The following is a 24,017-nucleotide window of genomic DNA, read 5'->3' on the forward strand; positions in this document are numbered from 1 at the left end:
CTTTTTGCAGTGCTAATTGCCCAGAAATCCACTCTTTATATCACTCTTGCCACATGACCTAACAGATGTTTGCATGCCCCTCTTCTGTCAACATGGCTTCACCTCATGGACCTCATCAAGGTTTCCATCATTACCACTATGACAAATAGTTTCTCAGTGTCACCCCCCCTTGTGACTGGCCATGGAAAGAAGAGCTTCTCCTCTGCTCCCTGAGAGTTTATAAACCCAGTAAGATCTTTCAAAGCAATGACACAAGGGCTGTCAGTGTAGTACTCATGCTTAAAGTCACTCAAGGCAACAGGTTTTCGTTACTTTTCCCCCAAGTGGCCTTTAGTGCATCGCCCCTGACACAAACACCTGTTGCAGAGACCTGAAATACCTCACAGAGCCGAGGTGGGGCTTTAACCTCCCCAGTACCCTCTAGCCTCGTTTTTCACGGGTGTAACCCAGGCCATTCCCCCTCTTCCTCACTATGTCGTAAGGCCGTGCCTAGGCAACACAGGCCGATACTAGACCTCGGGCGGCCGCCCGGCCCCGCCAAGCGGCCGCCCCCTCCCGCTGGCACAGCCCCAGCCACAGCCCCGCCCGCCAGCGCCACCCCAGCCTCGTTCTCGGCCCGCCCTCAGCCACGCCCCCCTGAGGGCGCGCAGCGCTGCTCCCGCCCCCCTGCCCGGGGCAGCGCCTGCGCCTGCGCCGCCCCTCGCCCTCCCGTTGCTCGGTCGGCCGGCGTGGGGGGCGGGGGGAACTGTCACCTTCCGCCGGCCCTATTGGTCGCCGGCTGGGCCAGGGCGGGTGCGCGCGCATCCCCGTGCCCGCCTACCCCCGCTGCCCGGGAGGCCCCTCAGCCTGTGCCAGCGGCGTCGGCGTCCTGCGCCGCCGGCCCCAGCCCGGCCCCCGCTGCCGCTGCGCGAGGGGGCCCGCCCCGAGCGGGGAAGGAGCCGCGGCCGCCGGGGCGGCCGTAGCAGCGTTACTCCTCCGGTACGTCCGTGGCGGTTGGCTCTGCTCCCCTCTCCCCTCACCCGCGCGGCTCCGTGGGCCGCAGTGCGGGGCCGCCCCCGGGCTCGGGGGGGCGGCCGGTGGCCAGGCCGCCCGCCTGCCTGCTCGCCCTGCGCGCACGGCGACCTGCTGGCCGGAGGGAGGCGGGGCGGCCTTGCCGCGGCGGGGCTGGGCGGCCCGGGGGCCTGCGTGAGTGTCCCGGGGCGCGGTGGGCGCTCCGGGGCGGCTGCTCGTTCCTCGCCTGGCCTCGCGGGCCGCGTGGTGACCGGGGCCGGGGGGTGCGCGGCGGTGCCGCCTCTTTGACCTCTCCGGCGGCAGGTGCCGCGGGAGATCTGGCCCCGGTTGCCGAGGGGTGCGCGCCGCCGCCGCTGGTGTCTCCTTAACGAGTTGCAAGTAACTTTCCTCGTTAGGGACGGCGAGACCCGCCCGCGGCCTGGCGGCGGAGCCGGGGCAAGAGCCGGGGGGGTGGCAGCCGCCGGCCGCTTGGCGTGGCGGGTTCCCGGCCGCGGTGCTGCCCCGCCGGGCCGCAGCGGTGCTGGGCGTGCGTGTGCTGGCAGGTGCCGGCTTGGCGGCGTGGGTCCGCCGCCCCGGCCCTGGGAGTTCTGAACAGCTCTCCGCAAACAGCAGCTCGCCCCGGTTTGCACAGCGGCGTGTGACGCTGAAGCCGGTGCGCACACGCAGACCTGGTGGCGCAGGGATCCCGGTGCTCGCCGCTGAGGCTGGCTGCGCTTGCTGTCAGCAGCGCGCGGTGTGCATGATATTTATGTGAAATTATTTTAAAAAAAAATCCCGTGTTTCCTTCCCGTAGTTCTGTTGGCTTCGAAAGTCAAACACAGCAAGATTTGTATATTTCTTAATGTTTCTTTTGGCTTTCATGAATTTTAAAACTTAAGTTTGTTGTTTGTTGTTGTTGTTTGGGTTTTTTTTATAGGACCCTTTTAAAATTATACAGAATTCTAGGAGTTCTGGCCTGTTCCAACATAAAGCCCTTTAACATTTGGATGTGGGATACTGGATTTATAGCTTAGAATATTTGCCTTTCATCTTCATACATGCTTTAAAAAGTTGTATGCAGAAGGTGAATTGACAAGGATATCTAAATATTTTCCTGCCTTTGCTCATAAAGACGGTGCTGATGAATATGAGTTCATAAATCTATTGCTGTGTTCAAGCCTCTTATAAAAACAGTATTTTTTTTTTTAAAGGCTACTTCTAGTTTGAGTACTTAAGTATGAGCCTGTAGTTTTGAGTATGTGTTTGCCAGATAGGTCTGATATTTCATAATCTTTTTCATGTGTGGTGTTTAGCATGTGTGTTTTATTTTCTAGTATTTTGTCCACAAAAATCTTTTCACTGCCCAGGTTTGGTCAAGGAGCTGTGTGTAGCTTGACTTCACTATGCAGTTAGTCAAAATCAGTAAGACTATGTATGCATTTACTTTGCTGACTGGTCCTGCTGAAATGCACAATAGTCCCTCCTCTGCAAGCAGTTTGTATGTCCACATTCCAGGATGCAGTTTCCTGGGAAAATAAAAGTATTCAATACTAGTAGCAAGGTCACTGGGGACTTCTAAGGACACAACTTGGTAGCTGAGGCTCTAAACCGTATTTTATGTAGTGGCAGCTTCAGACTAGCCCTGTGTTAGGTTTGCTTAAAGTTTCATCTCAATGTGGGCTTTGAAAGGAAGAAAGAATTTTGTGTGTGTGTTTTCCCCCACACTCACCCCCAAATCTCCTGTACTTCCTGCACTTTCTTTTGTGGAGTTTCTTTTGCCATCTTCCTCCACCCCCGCCTCTGAGGGATTCCACTGCTTCTCTTTTTATATCTTTCACACAAGATTCTGAGTAACAGCTGTGAAATGTAGTGTTCTTGTCGATCTCTGTCTGTAGCTGTCTGGCAAATTGGTAAGATGTAGTAGTATAAGGCAAATGCTTCATGTCCAGCTTTGTGTGATGGCACAGGGACAGGGGAGGCGCTGTAAAACTGTCTCTTCTGAACAGTTGGATTTCTTAGTGCACCTCTTACAAAAATCAAACACTGACACTGAAATTTCACTGTGCAGTAGCTGCTGAACTTGCAATACTTACTGCTGACTAATTTACTTCATCTCGCAGACTGAAAATACTGTTGAAGAAAACGACAAAATGAGTAGTCGTCGAAAACGTGCACCTCCATCAAAAGTAGATGAGGAGAAACAGAAAGAGCTCTGCTGGAATATGCATGAAGACCGGAGAAATGAGGTGATAACATTAGATGATGAACTGACTGATGAGGACCACGTTCCAGGTCCAAGCACTTCTTCTGCATCTTTCATTGTTATAGATGATGATAGCATTGATGAAGATCTCATTCAAAAAGAAGGTAGTGGCTCAAAATCTGTTAAGTTTTTGACAGTTAATGATGAGGAAGACTCTTACTCCATCTTGACTCCTGTGTCAGTACAGCTAAATATTATAGTCTTGCCATATCGTGTAGATGGGTCCTGGAAAGCTTTGTTGGGAGAATTTGCTCTTCGTCTTCCTTCTGAGCAAATTCTGACTGAGGAATTCCATGAAAGGAGCTTTACCTTGATGAGAGGAGACTCTGATGATCAGCTACAGGTTTGTGTTCATGAAAGAAGTGAAGAGGAGTACAGTAATGAAACAAAAGAATACCTGGGTGCTTATGAACAACGTATTTTGGTGGAGCCAACTTTAAGTGGTGAAATATTGGAAGGCTTGAGATGGCTGCAAAAGAAAAAGATAATTGGACTTTATCAAAGACCTGGAGAGGCTCAGGTTTTAAAGGTATGGGTTAATATATTTGTTTTGCATTTTAAATGTTCATTTGTTTGTTTGAAATATAAAATAAAAACCTCAGAACAACAAAGTCTGGCAACTGCTGTGCATTTATATAATGTGATGAAAATATGTAGTTTCTGCTTGCCTTTATGAATGTCTTCAGTATGTTTTTGCCTAAAAATCTGTTTTTACTTTTGCACCATTAGTAATGCGTTACCCAAAGGAATCACAGAAGCTTTTACCTGCAGTGTTCTGTATCCTCTATGTGGTGATTTTTAATGGATATATCTGCCTGTCTACTAATTTTCAAAGCACTGCTGTTATTTTCATACTTTTCTAACAGTTATTGAAATGATTAACTGTATAACCATTTCACAGGTTGGAATTTACCTTCTGGAAGCTGGGCTAAGTAAACCAGAGTTTCTCAGTGATGGAGGTGGGAGACCCAAGAAAGCTAATCAGCTGATCCAAAAACTCATGGAAAAGTTCTATAGCTTTTTAATTCCAGGTAATGCAATTCAGTTGAATGTTGATTAATTTTTGTTATTAAAGCATGTTGGTTTGTTTTTTTTCAGTAGTATTAAATGTAAGTGAAAATAATAAGTTATTCCTCTATCTAGAGCAAGGTAATTTTTTTCAAGGTAATGTTATTAGTGATTCTCTCTGTGTTAGCATATGAATAATGGCCAGATAATGATTAGTTTATGGTCAAATTACAGGTGATAATATTCCTTGTCTACAGATAAGACCCAGAGGCACATAGAAGTTTGAGTCCTTACCTTTTTGCAAGTAAATACAGTTTTCACTGATTCTTGTTGGCTGATTGAACAGTTCTACAGTAGCTTGTCTTAAGTTACACAGGGAACTGTTTAAAAGAACCATGAATTAAGTTTGGAAAGCTTTTGTTCCTGGTTAGTGCCTAACACACAACTGTGACTACATTATAACTGCTTTACAATATAAGCCAAGGAGAAATTTTGTGAAGTACTACAAAATGCGCCTTTACAACAGTTTTAAAATTACACCAGTGCAAACTTATAAATATGGGCCTTGTTGTCATTTTGAAATTGAAGATACGTTTGCCAGATTATACTGGGTAGAGAGACAGATTTTTATAGAGTGATCAATGACCACTTTATAGTGTCATGGCTTAGGAAACTTAAGAAAACCCAACCTTTGTCTTGTTCCTCAGTGTAGAATGGCTTCAAAATCTTAGTTGAATACTGACTCAATGACAGTGACAGTAATACACTGAGTTTTAATGCTTTTGCAGAAGCAACAGAAGCATAGCGCACACCCACCCACCCCCAATACTTGTACTTCATTTCAGAAGGCAGAAGTGTATAAAAAATTAGGCAGCTTGCTAAAGAGAAGCTAAAAGGAAGAGGTAACGGTAGAATATGTACATCCGTGTCTGCTGCAAAGAGTAAATGCACAACTGTCAGAAAAGACGAGATATACCAAGAAAGGGCCAGGACCAGTATAACTTTAGTATGTGGGGAAGAGAAGATACTGCATCTAAGAGGTCATCCTTCAAAAAACTGAAGTAATCTGACTATAGCAACTTGTCAGTTTAGGTTTAAAAGCACACTGAAGCAGATCCAAAAAGAAGTCTGAAGAATAAAGAGCTTAAGATAGAGAAATGAATAATAATATTTTTAAATGCATAAAGAGAAATGTGGTATCATAAATACATTAGAAGTAGAATATCTCCTGAGAATTTGTAGACTTGAGATGACTAAGGCATTTGAAAGAGTGCTCAAATAAAATATTGCTATAGCAGGAAGCACAGTTTGCCTCTCTGCCAGTCTTCTTATTGTGGAAGAGTTGGGGAAAGGTACTGTTCACAGACAAAATGAATAGTGACCTATTTGGAGAACCAAAAATAATTTTCTGCTGGAACCTGGGACATTTGTCCTCAGTACGCTAAAGAATAGATTTTTACGGACTGCGTGATTCAGTATAGCTTACAGTTGAAGAGGTGGTGTAGCGTCTGAAATGGAAGATATGCCCCTGAATGTTACTAGAGCAAGAATGTGGACCTGAGCAATGGGTTGTTATACCTTGACTTATCTTTTCCAAAGCCATTCAACCCCTCATGCTCCTAAAGGAGCTGTGTTGCCAGTTGGTAAAATTTCTAACTTTTTCAGCATGTGCAGTTTGATGTGGTGTAAAATAATAATAGTCTTGATTCTACAGCAATGAATGCCATGTAAACAACTAAATAAAGGGTGCGGAGAATCAAAATAAATGGTTGTGAGTATGTATGAAGGTCACCAGTCAAGTCCTACAAAGGATGCACAAGGCATGTGCAGCTTAATGTATTCTGTTATTATTAATGTATTCCTAATGCTTTTGGAAATACGATTGGTGAGATGGCATCATCAACAAACTTTAAATGTCTTATTCAGCATAATAGAGATGAAGAACAACTGAAAGCTTGCAAGCAGGCTGACCAATGGAGATTCAGTATAAATTTAATGTAGATAAATATTTCCACACTGTGAAACCAGTTACATTTTCTAACAGTTTTTAAGTACAGATGGAGCATAAAGTAATATAGCCTTGATTCTACGGTGATGAAGGTTCTTAAGAAGCATAAATGGATTTATGTTAGAATAAATTCTAACAGCTTAGTCTGTGTTTGAATTTCACCTGTTTTAAAACAGAATAAATTGAAATTTTTGTAAAACTGCACATAAGTATGTATTTTAACACTCGCAATATACACCTAAAATGGACTCTACGCAGCATTCCAAGATGAGGCTTCTTATCTCCATTGATGAACAATTTCTTACATTGATGGAGTTGCACACAGGGATCTCTGTTTGCTTTAATAAATATCTGGTTTTATAATAGTTTGTATCCTTTATCCGCTGTATAATGTTGCATGTTTGTTCTTGTTGCTCCAGTGAACACATAGACACAGATCACCTATAGATCCAGCTAGCTTTGTTCTTAATATGAAAAAAATGGTCTGCGTAATTGATTTTTTTTTTTTAATTAAAGAAAAAAGATGCCTATTTAATTGCTTTTCTAGTGAATGGTAAATGTTTCGGAGTTTGTTTTCCCATAGTCTCATGGAACTGTAGTATCACATGCAGTAGCATGCCAATAGAATAGACCATATACGATCTTCCTTCAGTTTTCTTAAGAAGAAGAAATTCTTTGTACAAAGAAGAGGGTTTTGGTCTTTGTATGGCAATTTTTAATACCAAATGTGAAGCAACAAATTTTCTATTCATCCATAATAAAGGAGGAAAACAATTACATTTTCAGTGATGCAGATAGTCTTATACAGCAACCTGGAAACTGCCATACAGATAAAATGTAAAGATCCTACTGCAGGTTCAATAGTGGAACTTTAGTTCAGTCATTGAAGGAATTAAGTAGGATACTTGATGAAACCTATCAGAGAAATTGATTTTTCAGGTAGTGTAATACCATCTGTTTCTTGAAGGTTTAAAAAAACCCAAACAAACCAGAAACAAAAGCTATGTAATTGAATTATGTTTCGTTATGGTTGAAAGCATAATTAAATATTCACTGTTTAATAAGTAACTGAGAGAGGGGTAACTTCCTTAGTGTCCTTTTAAAACTCCCTGTGGTACATGAACTTTTTAATCAGGGGGGGGAAATTATCTTTGAGAGAATGAACAAAAAGGTATGGACAAAGCATACCAAGTCATATGAAAAGAACATTTTACATTATATTGTAATCTTTTCTTTCACGTAAAATTCTGGAATTACTTAGTTTATACAGAAGTCAATTTATTAAGCTCTGAAATGTGGGACTTGAAAACTGTTACTTTACCAAGTGTAATGATAAGTGTCATTATGAATCAACTTCATCGATCAAAGTTATACCCTGCAATCACTCTGATTTCTCTGTTCTTTCCGTGAAGTGAGGAATGTGTGTGAGAGGATCCCTTGGAATGGTTCTGTAATATATAAAGCTGCATGTTCTGCTTGGTGCTTTCATTTGGCTGGAACGTGAATAATCCTACACGTGCACTCTGGTTGCCTTCTTTGCAAGTCTATTTTATAAACATGGATTTATAGAAACTTCATGTCTTTTAGAATTCTTTTGTTCCTCGTGAAGCCCTGGAATTGTTCCATTGACTTCAAAGGATTAGATGAGGGCACTCCTGGCTGCCATACATAGGCACATAATTTCCTGCTGTTTGTTTTGGAAACCATTCTTCACCTTCACTATTCACTTGAATGAAAGAAAGCTTTTGCTTTCCATGAGAGTCCTAATAGCAGCCCCAAACCTTATTTTAGGATTAAGCTCTCTGATGTTTGTGCCAGGTACATCTCCTCTTTGTTAGCAGAAAGCATTGTTATTATAATTTGATTTAATTGTACCTGCCGATAGCTGTTTTCTCTTTTTTTATCAGTATATTATACTTTTAAATATACCTTAAAGTCACTTTGTGTTGAAAATGCTGGCCTTGACTTGCTTCTAAATGTTTTTGGGTTGGTTTTTTTTGAGAAAAATACTGCAAGGTAGCTTTACCTCCAATACTAGCTGGAGTTACCGTCTTGTCTTTGAACTGTAGAACTGTACAGCTATGGTATTGGTACTGATGTTTTTAATTTGAGACCTAAAACACTGTTAAAACTTGTCCTCTAAGACCATTGTTCCCTCATCTTATATCCCAAAATGCTGAGCCTTTAATTTTTCATGAATTTTTGTTCTATCGTGCTTAAATTCTGTGTGTGCCCATATATCCACTTCATGTGAAAAACAAATAAGCACAAGGCTTTCTTTCCTAGAGGATAAAAAAGAAGGCTATGCTTTCTGTCCTAGAGGGTACATGCTTCTCTTGAGGTAGGATTTTAATTTCTAAAGTACACCTTGTCTGAATTTTTGTAATGATGCAAGTGGTGAGAATTTCATGTTGTCCTACTGCTACAATTTTTTTATCCAGATAGATAATTTAATGTGAAAACTCATTGAAGAGAATCGCCTGTGGGTTTTTTAATACATTATTTTATCCAGAAAGGCTTTGTTTCATGAAAAATACACAAATCCTTGACAGCCCGCTGTGTTTTTTCTGCTTTCTAGAAGATCATGAACTCGTTAACATTTAAGTCTGAAATGTGAGTTACTTGTAGTTCTGTATCAGTTGGAAATGTTTAGTGGAAGGTCTTGGTTAAATAAATGAGGTCTGGTTGCTCTATCCCTAAATACTAAAAGAACAGCTTTGCTGATTATGTATACCTCTGTGATTGCCATAGTGTGTTAATCTTAAATTTTGGGACAGTAGTGCTCATTGTTTCCTGCTGCTGCCTAGCTGAGTCAGGTACAGCCATGGCACGTTTAAATGATGTTTTGCATTGCTTGCTTTCATATGATATTTTGAAACATGTTATTTCATATTTCAAATAAATGTATTGCAGCAAAATTTACTGAAGTGTTGACCACGGTTGATTGATAATGCATGTCTTGAATTATTTGGTGTACGCAGATGAGCTGGAGGAAGATGAGGAAGAGTCTGACATGGAACTAGAGCGACAAAATATTGAAGAGCTTTATGACTTTGTAAGGCATACCCATCAGCAGGATATCGACTTACTGAGAGAGGATGTGCAGCATCCTGCATTAATTCCTATTCTGAGGCCATACCAAAGTGAGGCTGTGAACTGGATGCTTCGCCGAGAGAACCTTGCAAGCACTCCGAGCAGTGGCAAGTATATGAGTCTGGAAAACTGGTGTAATTGAGGAAAGTGGCATTGTATTGATTGAAGCTTTGTTAATGATTTCATTGCCATTTTTATAAAAGCTGTTGTTTGGGTAGTACCCTAAATGATAAACTAAATTTTGCTGAGCAGCAGTTGTATCTTGTTGGTCATGAAGCACTGTGGAGGTAGAGGTCTGCTTTTTGTCTCTGAAAGTCGCAGTAAGGCTGAGCAATTTTAAGCGGTATGCTGTTTCTAGAGAAACCTCATAATGAACTCTTTTCTTCATAGAAAATGGACTGCACTTCTTATGGCGGGAGGTCATCACTCTGGATGGAGTAAAAATCTACTATAATCCATTTACAGGCTGGTATGTTTTTATAGTTACCTGCTTCTGAGAACGCCTCAGGGTTGTACTTTTTGAAAACCATATTGGCAGCTTTTACCTTGAGGATATGAGATAATTCATAACTGTCATTTTTCAGTTAGCAATTGAAGGAGTAGAACAGTGATATTTTTAATTTGGAAAAAAAAAAGGCAAACTGGAGTACATAAAGCACAGGTAAATATGTAAATCTCAAGTTGAAGACATTCTTAACTTTTTTTTTTTAGTTTTGGTACAGATTTATGGGTTTAAGATTAACATTTTTTTTAAAAAAATAGAGCATTGGAGGCTTCAACCTTCTGGTCCAATGTTTTTAAAGTCTAAAGGAAAGAGGTACTATAATGCTTTTTATTAATGCTGAGTATTGCATTACAAATTCTATTTCATTTTTCTCATTAATTTGTTTAGAATAGAACCTTTTGATTACTAGTTTGCTTTTTATTTTTTCCCTATATAACTTTCAGATGTTTAACATGTGAACATGAATGTATTTCAATAGTTTGGAGACAAATGTTATGATATGCTAAGGTATAGGAAGGTGAGGCCTGTTAAGGGGAAAAAAAATCCAAAAAGTTCTGGCATACGAATTCCTCTCGGTCAGGTCTGTACACCCAAAAAACTTGCTAGTTTTTGTCAGTCTCAGTTTATCTAATAAAAGATAATGCCTCACCTTAGAAACTTTGCCTTGCTGAAGCTATGCTGTGTGTGTCCCTGAACATGTGCTTCTCTGTTACACCATGCTACAGTTTAATTTGGGAATGTACTTGAATTTTAGTATTATCCGTGAGTATCCAATTGCTGGACCCCAGTGGCCTGGAGGTATTTTAGCAGATGAGATGGGTCTTGGAAAAACAGTAGAAGTGTTGGCTCTTATTCTGACTCATACTGGACCAGACATTAAACAAGATGATCTGATGTTACCTGAGGTAAGAAAACCAGGATAAGATTTAGTACGAAGAGTTAATGGAAATGCACTTCTCTTGAGTTTGTTGCTTTCTGGTTTATAGAGGTCCAGGTCTAAAGCTGGATTAAAGTACAGTGAAAGTGTTTGCTTTGTAGGCGGTGGTACTTGGTGGCATAAATAGTGGAATGGTTTGCATGAGAAGTGATTGATAGTTTGCCATTGCTGAAGAGTGTTAGCAGGCAACTGCACTCTTAATAGGCTGTTGGTAGTTTACACACAGTGCAGGAGTGTATAAATATGTAACTTAGTGTACAATGTTGGAAATAATTCTCCCCTTAATTTCATTGTGTTGATGAGTGTCAAACATCCATTGGACATGCATTCTGTGCTAAAATAGGGGTGATTTAAACTCTGTGAATAAAGATTTCTGCTCCTCCTCTATTTCATATGATAAATGGGCTTAGTTTTGTATCTTTTCACTTTCCTCATCTGTGCATTCTGTGAAAACTTAGCACACTCACTAAAACCAAAAATTCTTCTTGCAGGGAGAATTTTAAGTAAACTTTTGCCACTTCTGTGAGTTCCATCCTTTTGAATTGATGGCAGCCCATTTCACTGTACATCTATTCATAATGATCTCCTGCCTGATTGTAATTTTATCAGCTAAAAAGACCCAGTTTTAAAGATAATAAGATGATTCTTAAATGTATCAGAGAGTCAGCGCTGAGGAGTGTGAAGAAGGGAGTATTGGCACTAAAGCATCTAGACATCAACTGGCAGCAATAGCTAGAGACCATAACTTTTGGAGAGCTGGAGTTAGAAACTGTTTCATCATATGAGTAGTTGGGACAAACACTTAGCTAAAATTTTAGGATCTTTATGAACAGAATTACGTGACATTGTCTGTGATTAAAAGGTACTGTTCCACTCATCCAGAAGACCCCTTTTCATCTGTATTTTTCTTGTCTTCAAACACAAAATGACTTTGTCCTGAAGAAAAAGAAAACAGAAGCGCTTTATTCCAACAGACACTTTCTGAATGACTCCTGGCTTGTGTCAGAGTTACTCCAAGTATTTCAATTCATCGTAAGGCTCAAACAGTGTTTGGAATTTTATTGCAGTTAGTGTTTAAGAATTCAGCAAAGAAACCAGTTGGACAGGGCAGAGTGATGTGTCAATGAATACAGCTATAACAGTTAATCCAGTTAATCATAGAATCATTTGTTCCAGCTTTGGGATTCTTTTTTTTATGTCCTGGTTCTTCAATATGCATCTCCTTGAATTAAATCACTATTCCTGAATCATTAATAATTAAGTAAATTTGGGGGGGGCAGTCCCTAAAAAGCAACTGACTTGTTACACAGGTGACTAGGGCTTTTCAATCTATATTGTGTACCTCCTTTTGTGTTTCTAGCTACATATTAAGTACATATTTTCCTTCCCCCATCAGTAACCTAGATCACTTACCACTACAGTCCTGCAACAATTCTGAAGTAGCGGAGGACCCAAGTGGCTTGCACAGGGTTGTTTTTTCTGTCAGCGTAAGGTGCTGAACAGTTTGCTGAGAAACTGAACTGAATGGGGTATCACTCTGTACACTAAAAATGAGCTATCTGAGCAAATTTGTGAGATCAGACTACACATCTGTAGCAGCTTATGCTTATTTTCAAATGTGAAAAGATTAATGAAGTTCAGAATGACTGTGAAGAAATGTGAGCTAATAACTTATTTAATGTTGTCTGCATTAGGGTAAGCTCGTGAACTTCTTTGTTCCACCTCAACCTTCGGAAGGAAATAAAAAGAAAAAACCAAAGGAAATGGAGCTTAAATTGAAGGAAAAAATACAATATCCTAGTAAGTATTTTTGATGACTTTTAAAATACCTTTTGCTTTTGGCATCAGTCTTATATTGGCTGCTGACTATGAGTTCAAGACTACTCTTCAGTTCTGCAGAGTGAAATTATTCTTTTGCTGAGCACTCTGATCGAGGATTGCAATGCTACAGTCATCCACAGTTAAAAGTTACCAACTCAGAACTCTGTTCTACAGAGCTCCATGTAACTGAAGGTTGTTGTAAAAGAGTTTATGCATTTAACTGAAATACACTGCCTTTTTATAAACTTCAGTAAAAAAGAGTGGCTTCTGTTGCTATTCATTATTGTCTAAGAATCATTGAAAAACAGTGATTAGTAGGGCTACCTCAAGTAAAGCATTGTCAAAACTCCTGCCTGTCTTTATTTTGCATTTTTTGGATGAACACAGTGTTTATAGTTCCCTTGATGTGCATTCTCCAAGGCAACTTTCATTTTATCTGAGCTGTAAGTTTTTTGGCATTGATTCTACATACAGGCTTACGAGTGATGATACTAGCAGCTGTCAAGGAAATGAATGTGAAGAAAGGAGCATCCATTATTGCAATATTTAAGTACATCAGTGCTATATATCGGTATGACATACAGAGAAATAGACGGCTTCTCAAAAGGACTCTAGAAAAACTAATAGCAGAACGAGTAGTAGAGCAAGTCAAAGGACATGGTCTGGCTGGGTCTTTCAGGCTGGGAAAGAATTACAAGGAACAGAAGAAGCGAGAGAGAACCAAAGAGCAGGTAAAACATGCTGCTGTAGTTACTGCAAAGAATGTTGCAAATGCAGATCTTATTTCTACCAATTGCATGCTACTGTCAGCTGTGTTGTCTGTGTGCACTATTTCAGCGTCACTGGCTTATTGATAAAAATGAAGAAAATTGAAGCATTTACTTTTGACATTCATGAACAAAGAAGCAGAAATCATAAGTAGATTAAATTTGGGCCTAAAATATTAACTATATCTGTCATAAATCTTTTAAAATAGTGTTGTGGGAGCTGGTGGTGTATTGTTCTGTGAAGTTGTCTTTTGAACACTGGTAAATATTAACCAAATCTTCAAACTGGAAATTAATATAAAATCTTAATATCTGTGTCTTGATGTGTTTATACATTAAAAAAAAAGGTGAGGAGAAAGTCTGTATATTCTTGGTTAATTTTGCTTTGTAGATAGCAAGGTCTTCAGAAAGTGTTCAGAAGAAGCAGCTGATTGATGCTAAAACTCAAACCAAAGAATCAAGAAATAGTAATGTCACTTCTGAAAATGTCATTAAAATCCCTTCGCGGGTGGATATCACCATGGAAGAACATGATTATTGTACAACTAGCAAAAATAACAGGAAATTTGAAGCAGATCGTGAGAACTCTGTAAAAGAGAATAATGTGCAGCAGGAAGCTGTGGTCCCAAAGTCTCCTGATTTGCAAGGCAGCCTCCTTGTCTCCAGTGATGTGAGCAGTCATCCTGATTTTGATGTTTCAAAAACTACAGCTGATGTCCAGCAGGAAATTCCAAAGGACCAATCCTCACATTCCCAAGAACATGCCAGCGGTAACATACAACATAGCAGTTCTGTATTTCCATTTAACACCTCTGAATACCGATTTGAATGCATCTGTGGTGAGCTTGGGTTGGCTGACTATAAAGCTCGTGTGCAGTGCCTGAAATGTTACTTATGGCAGCATGCGGAATGTGTAAACTACAAAGAGGAAAACCTGAAGATCAAGCCCTTCTACTGTCCCCATTGCCTTGTGGCAATGAAACCTGTTTCCACAGGAGCAACTCTGATCATTTCTCCAAGTTCTATTTGTCATCAGTGGGTAGATGAGATCAACAGGCATGTAAGATCATCTTCTCTTCGAGTTCTGGTAAGGTTGTGTTCATATTCTGGCGAGCTACTTTGTCAAGGCTCAGGGCTTCCTGTCTGACGCATCACATAAAGTTCGGGGGTTTCTTTGTCCTGTGTGTCAGAATTGTGCGTTTCTTGTTATTAGACCTATGTTTTGGCATCACATGGTGCATTGGTGTCCCAGAAAGACTGGCTGCATTTAGTTCTTCATTTTTTATCTCATTAGTTGGTCACTGGGAGGTGATACATTGGACTAGGTATCTATCAAATGGAAGCAAATTTTGAGCAGTTACAACAGCAGGTGATTTGAGAGGGAAGGTTTTGTGTGTGTGGTTTTTTTTTTTTTTTTCTGAAAGCTTACCAAGGAACTTAGAAAGGCCTAACTATAGTTGTTCTGGTAGTGTTGTCTCACATTTGCACCCAAGCAGCTCTCTAACAGTTGCTTCTCATTTTTTTTCTAGATAAAATCGAATGTTTCAGTAGGTAAAGTGTGCTTGTGAATTTCTGGTTCTTGGGCTTTACAAGAGAAGTCTTGGGCCTTGGTGTTTCCAGAAAATAACACCTTTGCAACTGGGGCACAGTGTCTATAACATCTGCCATATCTTTTAGGATCTTGCTCATCTGGAGACCATGTATTGTCCTTTTACTTGATTTCTAATAGCTGTATGTGTATAAAATAATTACACATATAGCAACTATGGCTATACAGGATTTTTTAAAATATAGTTATCGCAGTATTCAAGGGTAGCCATTGTCTTTTATTAATGATGTAGTCAAGTTTTGTCCTTTGTATTTTTAGTAGGCAAGAACCTTTGCAAGGATAAAGTACTCTGAGAACCGTACATCCCTTCTGTTTTGAATAAAATAATAGTAGTAGCAGATTGATGAAGAGGGAAAGCTTTGTATTCAGGGATATATCTGATGTCTTCAGCTATGCTGCATAGATGCCCGATGTATACGTGAATTCTAGGCTTCCGGTGAGCTATTTGTGTGAGAAGTGTAATTAGTTTTAGTGCAGCAGCTAACAAATGTGTAAAACTTGCACAGTTTTCTTAGGATCCAGTCCAAGTTTTATACCAGCTTTGATGAAAACTGTCAGAAATAGATTTACATGGTAACAGTAAAAGAGCTTAAATCCCGCATGTCTGTACGTTAAGCTGTGTAACACCTTCCATTCTAAGACACTGTTTTCAATTTTTTTTAACTGCCAACTATAAGTCATCCAGACTTCCTTTCAGTGTTGCTTCAAAATGAGAATTTGTTGGGTTTTTTCTGTAACATTAACGTGAAAATAGTGCAGACATTTCAAAGAACTAGTTTCTCATGTTAACAGGCTTTGCATTGCATGCAAAGGGTGGTTTTTATTTTTCCACCAGCTTGCAACCCATGGGAAATTCTGATGGCTTTATGTAATAGACAAAGAAATTAAAATTTATCTGTAGATCTTGCTTTGTGGCAGGTTGTCTTTTCCTGCCGCTGTGAAAACAACCAACACTTGGCCAAGTTACAAACCTCCGGAAAATCTGTTCATAAATACTATGGAAGAGATCATTAGACTTCGACAGCTACTTTTTTTTCTTCTTCACAGTTGCTTCAGTGAGCATGCTCTTTTTTTTTTTTTTCCCCTTCTTTTTCCTCCTCTTTCGTTCTTTCTCTTTTGTTCATGTGCATTGACTTGGTTGCACGTCCTCCATTGTCACACTCTGAAGCTGAACAGAAATTTTCTGCAAGTGTTTCTTCCAGTTGACGGAAACACTGTTGCCGTATGCACAAACATAAAGGAAGATTATTACTTGAAGAAAAAGACCGTTAACAGTGAAATTAACAAATGTGAAATCACATACTGATCATCAAGGGGTAAAGATGGGGGGGAATCAACTAAGGTTTTATAGTGCCACCTTAATTTTGGTATTTTTAACTATTGGTTGTGTGATTGAGAGTGATAAAGTTTGTGCCAATATGAGGGACTGAAAGACACTGTGATTTTCTTAAATGGTAAAAGTGTTTGTAGGTAGTTGCAGGTAAACACTAAGCAAGATTGTGCATTCTTATATGATAAATCATGAACTTGCAGAATGAGAGACGAATAGAAAGATGCTAGTTATTTCAAGATGAGACTAAAATACAGATTCTTGCTAAAAAAGATAGGGATATTCCTGTATCTGTCAGAAGGAGGCCTTATTTATTTTAATACTGTGATTAACCTACAGACCTAGATGAGTGTTAAGGAGTAGGTAATGATAAAACTCTTAAAGTAAGCAATGGATGCCTGTAATTTTGAAGTAGGTTCCTGAAGTAAATTGGGAGCAAGAGAAAAAGTTTGTATGAGAAGGAAAAAAAAGGCGATTGATACATAGCTCTAGTAATAATTGTTCTTAGTACCTGAAAATCCAGGACATGAGGAATTGCTCCTATTCTAAAAATAGATTGTGTACTGTACCACATATTATTTGAAATTTTAACATGTTTTGGTATTGTAAGTATACTGGGACTCGTACTACGTGCTGTATTTATTTTCTTTAGATTAAGAATATTATCCTGGGGAAGCACGTAGTAAGATATTTGGTGTAGCTTGTTAATTTTTTTATTTAAACTGTATTTGGTGTAGCTTGTTAATTTTTTTATTTAAACTGTAGTATGTTTCCAAAGGATTAAAATGCTTTAAAAAGCATTACACTTAAAAAAAAGCTTTATGCTTAAAATGCTGGGAGATAAGAAAAATACTTCTGATATTAGAACAAATGTCAACATGAAAGGTTTATAATAATATTCTGTGGATGCACAGGGACTGTTTCTTACTAGGTATTCTTTCTTTCTCTTGAGTCTCTGTAGAAGTCTTTTTTTTTTTTTTTTTTTTTAGATAAAACATTACCCAGAGTATCATTTCTGGGTTTTAAATGTTTTGCTGCATAATTCTGTCTTTGCTTAATTATCCATGAAATTTTTGGGGCATTGGGGAGAAAGGTAATATACCTATGGTAAAGAAGGAGAGGACTGAATATGTAACACTGACTTACATAATGTTGCTCTGTACAACATTATGAAATAATTAATTTTGCAAAGTAACTGTTACAACAGATAACTATTGTAGAAAATACTGAAGTCCTTTTCTGTTTTTCTTCAAAGGAGGAAAAGCTTGTTTTGTAAAAATATAAATAATCATACATAAAAATTTTGCATCAGTGTCTGGATTGCATTTATTATTGGTGTTACTTCTGTGTATTTCCCACCATGCTACTATATGAATACAGGTTTTATGAACAGTTTCTTCTTATATAACACTGCTAAAAGCATGCATGTTGTAAGCTGTATGGGTGTGTTAGAATTTTTATTGAAGTGGCTCTTACCTTCATTCTTTGCTATTGTGCTATTGAACACAAATCTGTGTAGGTGTATCAAGGCGTGAAGAAGCATGGCTTTTTGCAGCCACACATGTTGGCAGAGCAGGAGGTAGTTATCACCACATATGATGTCCTCCGCACTGAACTGAACTATGTAGATATACCCCACAGTAACAGTGAAGATGGGCGCCGTTTCCGCAACCAGAAGCGGTACATGGCCATTCCCAGCCCCTTGGTAGCAGTGGAGTGGTGGAGGATCTGCCTTGATGAAGCACAAATGGTTGAATGCACTACTGCAAAGGTATGACGTTCCTGGTCATGAATTTATTTAACTTGAAAAGGTTTTGACAAGCTTATTGTAAATAATACAATAAACTTCCCTCTCCCCTTCTTAACGTTCATTGCACTCAGGTAATTTGTCCTTGCAGCTTGTTCTTTATAAGTGAATTTTTTGTTGGAGTTATTTACTAGTAAGTGGTTCTTCTCTTGGGATTTTGGCAGACTCTGAAGTATACCCACCTCAAAAAATACTTAGCGTAATCTATACCGACAGTTCAAAAAACTAGGTCATCACGTTGTATATGGTGTTTGATAATTTCAGACAAGACACTGGCCTATTCGGTGACGTGATTCAGAGGCATAGATACATCCTTTGAGTTAGAAGCTAAAATGGTCAACAGTCTGTCTGCAAACTCTAGGGCTGTAGTCTGCAGAGGGTGATTAATTAGTATTTGTCCAGTCTTTTTGCCCAAGACAGGAAGACAAAAATGCTACTTACATAATGAATTATGGGCTTTAATTGTTTGTTTTGGTTTTTTTTTCCCCCCGCATACTGTTTCTTTTGCTGTTTGTCGTCTTTGAACCTGTATGTGGTGGGTTGACCTTGGCTGAATACTAGGTGCCTCCCAAGCCACTCTTATCACTCTCCTCCTCAGCAGAACAATAGGGGAGAAAATAAGATGGAAAAAAAAAAAACACCTTACGGGTCAAGATGAAGGCAGTTTAATGAAGCAATAGTAAAGGTCACGCTTGTGGAAGTGAAGAAAACCAGAAAATTTATTCTCTACTTCCCATCAGCAGGTGATGTTTGGCCACTTTCTGGGAAGCAAGACTTCATTATGTGTAGTGGCTGCTCCAGAAGGCAAACGTTGTAAATAATGATTGCCCCTCCCCTTCCTCCTCCTTTCTTCTGGCTTTTATATCTGAGCAGACGTCGTATGCTATGGAATATCCTGTTGGTCACTTCGGTTCAGCTGTCCTGGCTGTGTCCCCTTCCAAGATTTTATGCACCCCCAGCCTGCTGGGGGCTGGTGGGGGATGTTGGAGAGGCAGCCTGGATGCTGTGCGAGCGCTGCTCAGCAGCAGTCAAACCACTGGTGTGGTATCACCACCTTTCTAGCTACCAGTGCAAGCACAGCACTGTGAGGGCTGCCGTGGGGCTCAGCCAGACCCAATACACCTTAATTGCACTTAATTATTTGGAAGTGGATATGACTTTTACCAGCTTTCAGTTACCCTCAAAAAAGCTCAGTACAGTAATTTTATACACATTTTTATAATATATTGTATCAATGCTGCTTACAGGTCTGCTAATCTCACATACTGAAAAAATGTTCAGACCTTTTAAAAATAAGGTCCACGTCTTTACAGACTGTGTTCCACTCTGTTCTTCCTTTCCAACTGTTGGTTCTATCTTCTTTTGCTAGGCTGCTGAAATGGCACTCCGCTTAAGTGGAATCAATCGCTGGTGTGTCAGTGGCACTCCTGTGCAGCGAGGATTAGAAGGTGAGATTTTATGTAGCAGTGTCTTCTGTGGGTTTTTCTTGTGCTGATAATTAGGTGTAGTGGTTTGAAGCAGTTAAAATGTCTGCTATTTTTTCTCTGAATTCTTTAGATGCTCTGACTTGGGAAGCAATAATCTTTAAGAATGTAATAAAACCATCAATAAATAAATGTATCAGTACAAAAATTGCAGAGCTGAAATCTTTTTATCTCCCTGAATTAGCAAATACTTTGAGGAGAAAAGCTGTATGGTGGAACAGCTGACTCAAGGCTGTTCTCCAATTTTCACTTAGTAAAGTGGGTAAATATTAACCCTTCCTTATTGCAGCTAAAGATAGTCTGCACTGCTTACAGAACCCTTCTGTCCAATACAGCAAGCAAAGCTGTATTTGCTTTTTGCATAGCCCCGTATGAACTACTGTGGGCATCAGCTGCCATGAATATAAATTCTAAAAATTGTACTAAAGCTTTATGAAACTGTCTTAAGTCCTTATGTAAGGACTTAATGAATTGAGATGAGTGGCGTAGGGAGCTGTATGTTAGCAGGTGTCATTTATCTTGTCTTTTTTGTGAGGTACTCAAGTTTCTGTAGACAGGCTTCATACAGAGATAGAAAAAAGAAAGGAAACAGAGTAACTTCTTTATCTCCCTGTGTTCTTTGGATTTAGAAATATGTGGTGCACATTGAGGCAATTTGAAGGTGGATAAATCGGTGTAAGCATTTGTGCATTTGTGAAGTATTGTTCAGATACCAAGCTATTATAAAAGTCAATATTGTAGATTAATTCATTATGGAATTATGGATTAAATTTATAAATACACACAGTAGTTGTGAGAATACATAGTTAATAAAGCAAACACTATAGAAGTGATTCATTTGACTGTCATGATTAACTTGTTCAAGTCCTTATGTATGATAGTGTTGATTTAATACATATCTGAAATGTTACGTTGTCCATAATACGTGTTGGCCAGGTGCTCAGGCTATATTGAGGCAGCCCCCATCACAGAGGGGAGAAAACTGCTGACTGATTTCAGTTTGTGCACCAGTGTTGTAATTAAATGGGATAGAATGTCTGGGTAAAAATTGCTTCCTGCATAGAAATAATTCTTAGAATTTTTCTTCCCCTGGTCTGTGATGTATTTGGTGAATGTCTCGCATTTCTCATCTTTTCCAGTAAGATTTAGATATGAGCTTAAAGTCAGTATGTCCTTAAATTTTGTCCCCCAGAATGATGGGTTTCTGAACCATCTCTCAATTAGTAAGAAAACAATAAAAGTGTGTTTTGTTAATGTCTTATGCCTTAGTAGAAAAGTGAATGTCTTCTGAATTGCAGCCCTTTCTAGGATTGTGGGCAACAGACAGTTGGTGCACAGCAGGCTGTGAAGTAATGATACTGAGCAGTATTGCTTTAGAAAAACCTGGCAAATCCAGTTAACCATATGCAATCATGTAATTTCTACCTCTCACCTCTGCTCTGAATAGGTTTACGTTCATTGCTCTTGAAAACTTGAAAAGAGGGAAGTGTCTCACAAATAGTTATAGTCCAGAAAGTTCTATGAAAATCAACAACTAGCTAAAGGAGAGAACCTCAGTCGTCCTCCACTTGGTCAAATTACCTATTTTGGTGAGGGAATGACTGGAAAACAAGTGGAAAGATGACAGCCAGGATGTAGTTGCTTTATGTCTGGTAACCTTTGTATGAAATGTAATTTTTTTGGAGGCATATTGTGAAGTATTAGAGCACAAACACTGTACTAAAACACTTCCTTTTCTTGGCAGATCTGTATGGATTAGTCCTTTTTCTTGGAGTTGATCCTTACTGGGTCAAACATTGGTGGGACCAGCTTTTATATCGACCTTATTGTAGGAAAAATCCCCGGCCTCTCTACAGTCTAATTGCCAAAATAATGTGGAGATCAGCAAAGAAGGATGTGATTGACCAAGTAAATAAGAGTTTTGGCTTTTAAAATTCCTGAACAACATTTATCAATACCTTTATTTGCAAATTACTTTTCTTTTTTAATTGCAGATTCAAATCCCTCCTCAGACAGAAAATGTACACTGGCTTCACTTTTCTCCTGTGGAGAGACACTTCTATCATCGCCAGCACGAGGTGTGCTGCCAGGATGCATTGGCAAAACTCAGGAAGATTTCAGACTGGACTCTTAAGCTTAGTAGCCTAGATAGAAGGACTGTGACTTCTATTCTGTACCCTTTGCTGCGGCTGAGGCAGGCCTGCTGTCATCCACAAGCTGTTCGGGGAGAGTTCTTGCCATTACAGAAAAGGTGAATTTCTGTCACTTCTTAAATGGCTGGCTTTATCCAAAGCAAAAACTCTGATTGTCTCCAGCAGTGCAAGATCCTGTACAGTTCTCAAACAAGCTTAATTTTAAGCTTATTTAGTTAAATATGCAGCTATGGCACACCAAGGTATCTGACTTCTGAAGCTGAGTAGGATGCAGTAGGGTAGTTAATGTAGTTCTTGTGTAAAAGACTATGATACTGGGAGGCAGTTGTTAGTGCAGTAACATTTTAACCTTACGATGCTGATGGATACTGATGGTGTTGCAGGTGACAGAGTTTGAAACAAACCCGATTCTTTTTCAGTTTTAAATAAGCCCACTGATTTTTTTATTCATCTTAGAAAACTCATGTTTATAAATGAGAACAAAAACCAAAATGAACCAACAGAATGGTATAATTCTTTAATTCAAAGAAAATGTTGTTAATCTAAGGTTGCAGAATTGGTAAAGATAGATCCAACATTGAAAGCTGTTTAAATCCTTCGTTCTTTTTTTTCCTCCTTTGTGTGCTTTCAAGATCATCTTCAAGTGCCCTGCAGATACCAGTTTGGTCTTAGCCTTTGTTAGACCAACAGCATGTTGCTAGCACTCTTTGTGAAATATAGCTACTATTACTTTTTCAGTCATTTAGAGGGGCGTTGTGAAAGAACAGGCTGTTTTCATTCCAGGCTCTCAAAGTACTGTCTATGTTGTTTCTGTTTGAAGCTACAGGTAGGGAAAAAATTAACACTGCCAGTGTTATTTCTGCTGTGCCCTGTTCTTGTTCATCCATTCTATTCAGTCGTTTTCTATCCTTTTATGAAGTTTTGTGCCTACTCCTTCCCCTTTCTCACACAGGGCACCTACATTGCCTAAGCAGCTGTAACGGACGTTGCACCTACTTTAGCAAGTACCAGTAGTAGGCGCTATGCTATAGCACTTTCTGTCCAACAGTCTGCTAGTGTGGAAGCAAGGACTCAGACATGGGAGAAATCAATATTCCCACCAGCCTATACAAGATTATTTGCATTAAAATGAGCCCGTGGAGTACAAATGAAACATCTAAACGGAGCTGAGTATGCTGGGGACAGCTTAGTAGGGTGTTGGCTTTGGTGGAATGGTTGCGGACTAGCAATGAAAATTTTTCTTAAAATTTTATGTACAAAGAAAATTTGTTTCCCAGCACTGTTTACATATCTTTTTTGTGAACCAAGCTTGACAGCAGCAGTGGACGTTCCTAGAACAGAAGATTTGGCTCCTGGCCCTGGCTTTGATTATATTTAGGAGAATAATGAAGAAATTCAGTGCTAGGAGTTTTGATGAATAAGAGAAATCTACTGAAACAAGCAAGTTGATGCTGGAGCATATGGATAAGAGAAACCGGCCCGAAACAAGAAAGCTGAGTTTGAAGCATGTTGCATGTTAGATGACATTTTTTCCCACTTGTGTAGCAAAGGCAGTAAATGAGAGCATCTACTCAGCAAAAATATAGCCCTCAAAAGGGAGTTTTCTAGGCTCCTCTAGTTAAACTGAGTAAAAAACGTTTGGTTTTGTCTCATTTGGTAGTCTCAGGCTATGTATCAAGTTGCATACTCTTTATGTACATCATTTTGCTTTTACAATTTTTCTTGAAACTGCTGATGGTTTTGAAAATGAAAGGTAAGTAGTAATAGCAGAATTATCAGAGTATGAACAGCAGGTGCTATGTGTATATGCCAATACCCCTCCAGAATTCAGCTAATTACAAAGTCATTTTATTGATCTAAAGCCTACTGTAGTGTAAACTCGAGGGCAAATGGAACAGTGTTGCAAGGCAGGTAAACTAAAGGCTTAGTCAAGAATACCCTTCCAGCATATCTTGGGACCAAACTGCACAGGAGTTACATCACCTCTTACCCTACTCCATCTACAGCACTATACACCAAATAGTAGATGCTTCTCCTGAAGGTCAGTGAGGCTGAGGAGCAGAGTTTCAGGGAGCACGGGGTGGTGTCTGTTCTCACAGAAACAACTGGTCACAGAAGCAGCCTCAGGTCAGCTGTTGTAGACTGTTGCAGTTTACTCTCCTATCTGTTCACATCAGTCTTGCTGCCTGGATTCTTTGTCCCTTGGCCTTACTCCAAGCTGTTCTTCATGCTTCTTTCTTTC

General features: G+C 39.6%; 1 protein-coding gene across 1 annotated transcript in view; it reads left to right on the forward strand.

Moving 5' to 3' along the window:
• Positions 1-811: 811 nt before the first annotated feature.
• SHPRH (SNF2 histone linker PHD RING helicase) overlaps positions 812-24,017 on the forward strand; it is a 65,181-nt gene continuing 41,975 nt past the window's right edge. Inside the window, exons 1-13 of the mRNA XM_055809688.1 lie at positions 812-978; positions 3,111-3,782; positions 4,155-4,284; positions 9,251-9,469; positions 9,753-9,831; positions 10,622-10,772; positions 12,499-12,604; positions 13,100-13,356; positions 13,784-14,479; positions 17,851-18,102; positions 19,508-19,586; positions 21,367-21,530; positions 21,617-21,873. Coding sequence (XP_055665663.1) covers positions 3,141-3,782; positions 4,155-4,284; positions 9,251-9,469; positions 9,753-9,831; positions 10,622-10,772; positions 12,499-12,604; positions 13,100-13,356; positions 13,784-14,479; positions 17,851-18,102; positions 19,508-19,586; positions 21,367-21,530; positions 21,617-21,873 — 3,032 coding nt within the window. The 5' untranslated portion in view covers positions 812-978; positions 3,111-3,140. The remainder of the gene's footprint in view (positions 979-3,110; positions 3,783-4,154; positions 4,285-9,250; positions 9,470-9,752; positions 9,832-10,621; positions 10,773-12,498; positions 12,605-13,099; positions 13,357-13,783; positions 14,480-17,850; positions 18,103-19,507; positions 19,587-21,366; positions 21,531-21,616; positions 21,874-24,017) is intronic.

The sequence above is a fragment of the Falco peregrinus genome, chromosome 7 (assembly GCF_023634155.1).
Source record: "Falco peregrinus isolate bFalPer1 chromosome 7, bFalPer1.pri, whole genome shotgun sequence".
NCBI lineage: Eukaryota > Metazoa > Chordata > Aves > Falconiformes > Falconidae > Falco > Falco peregrinus.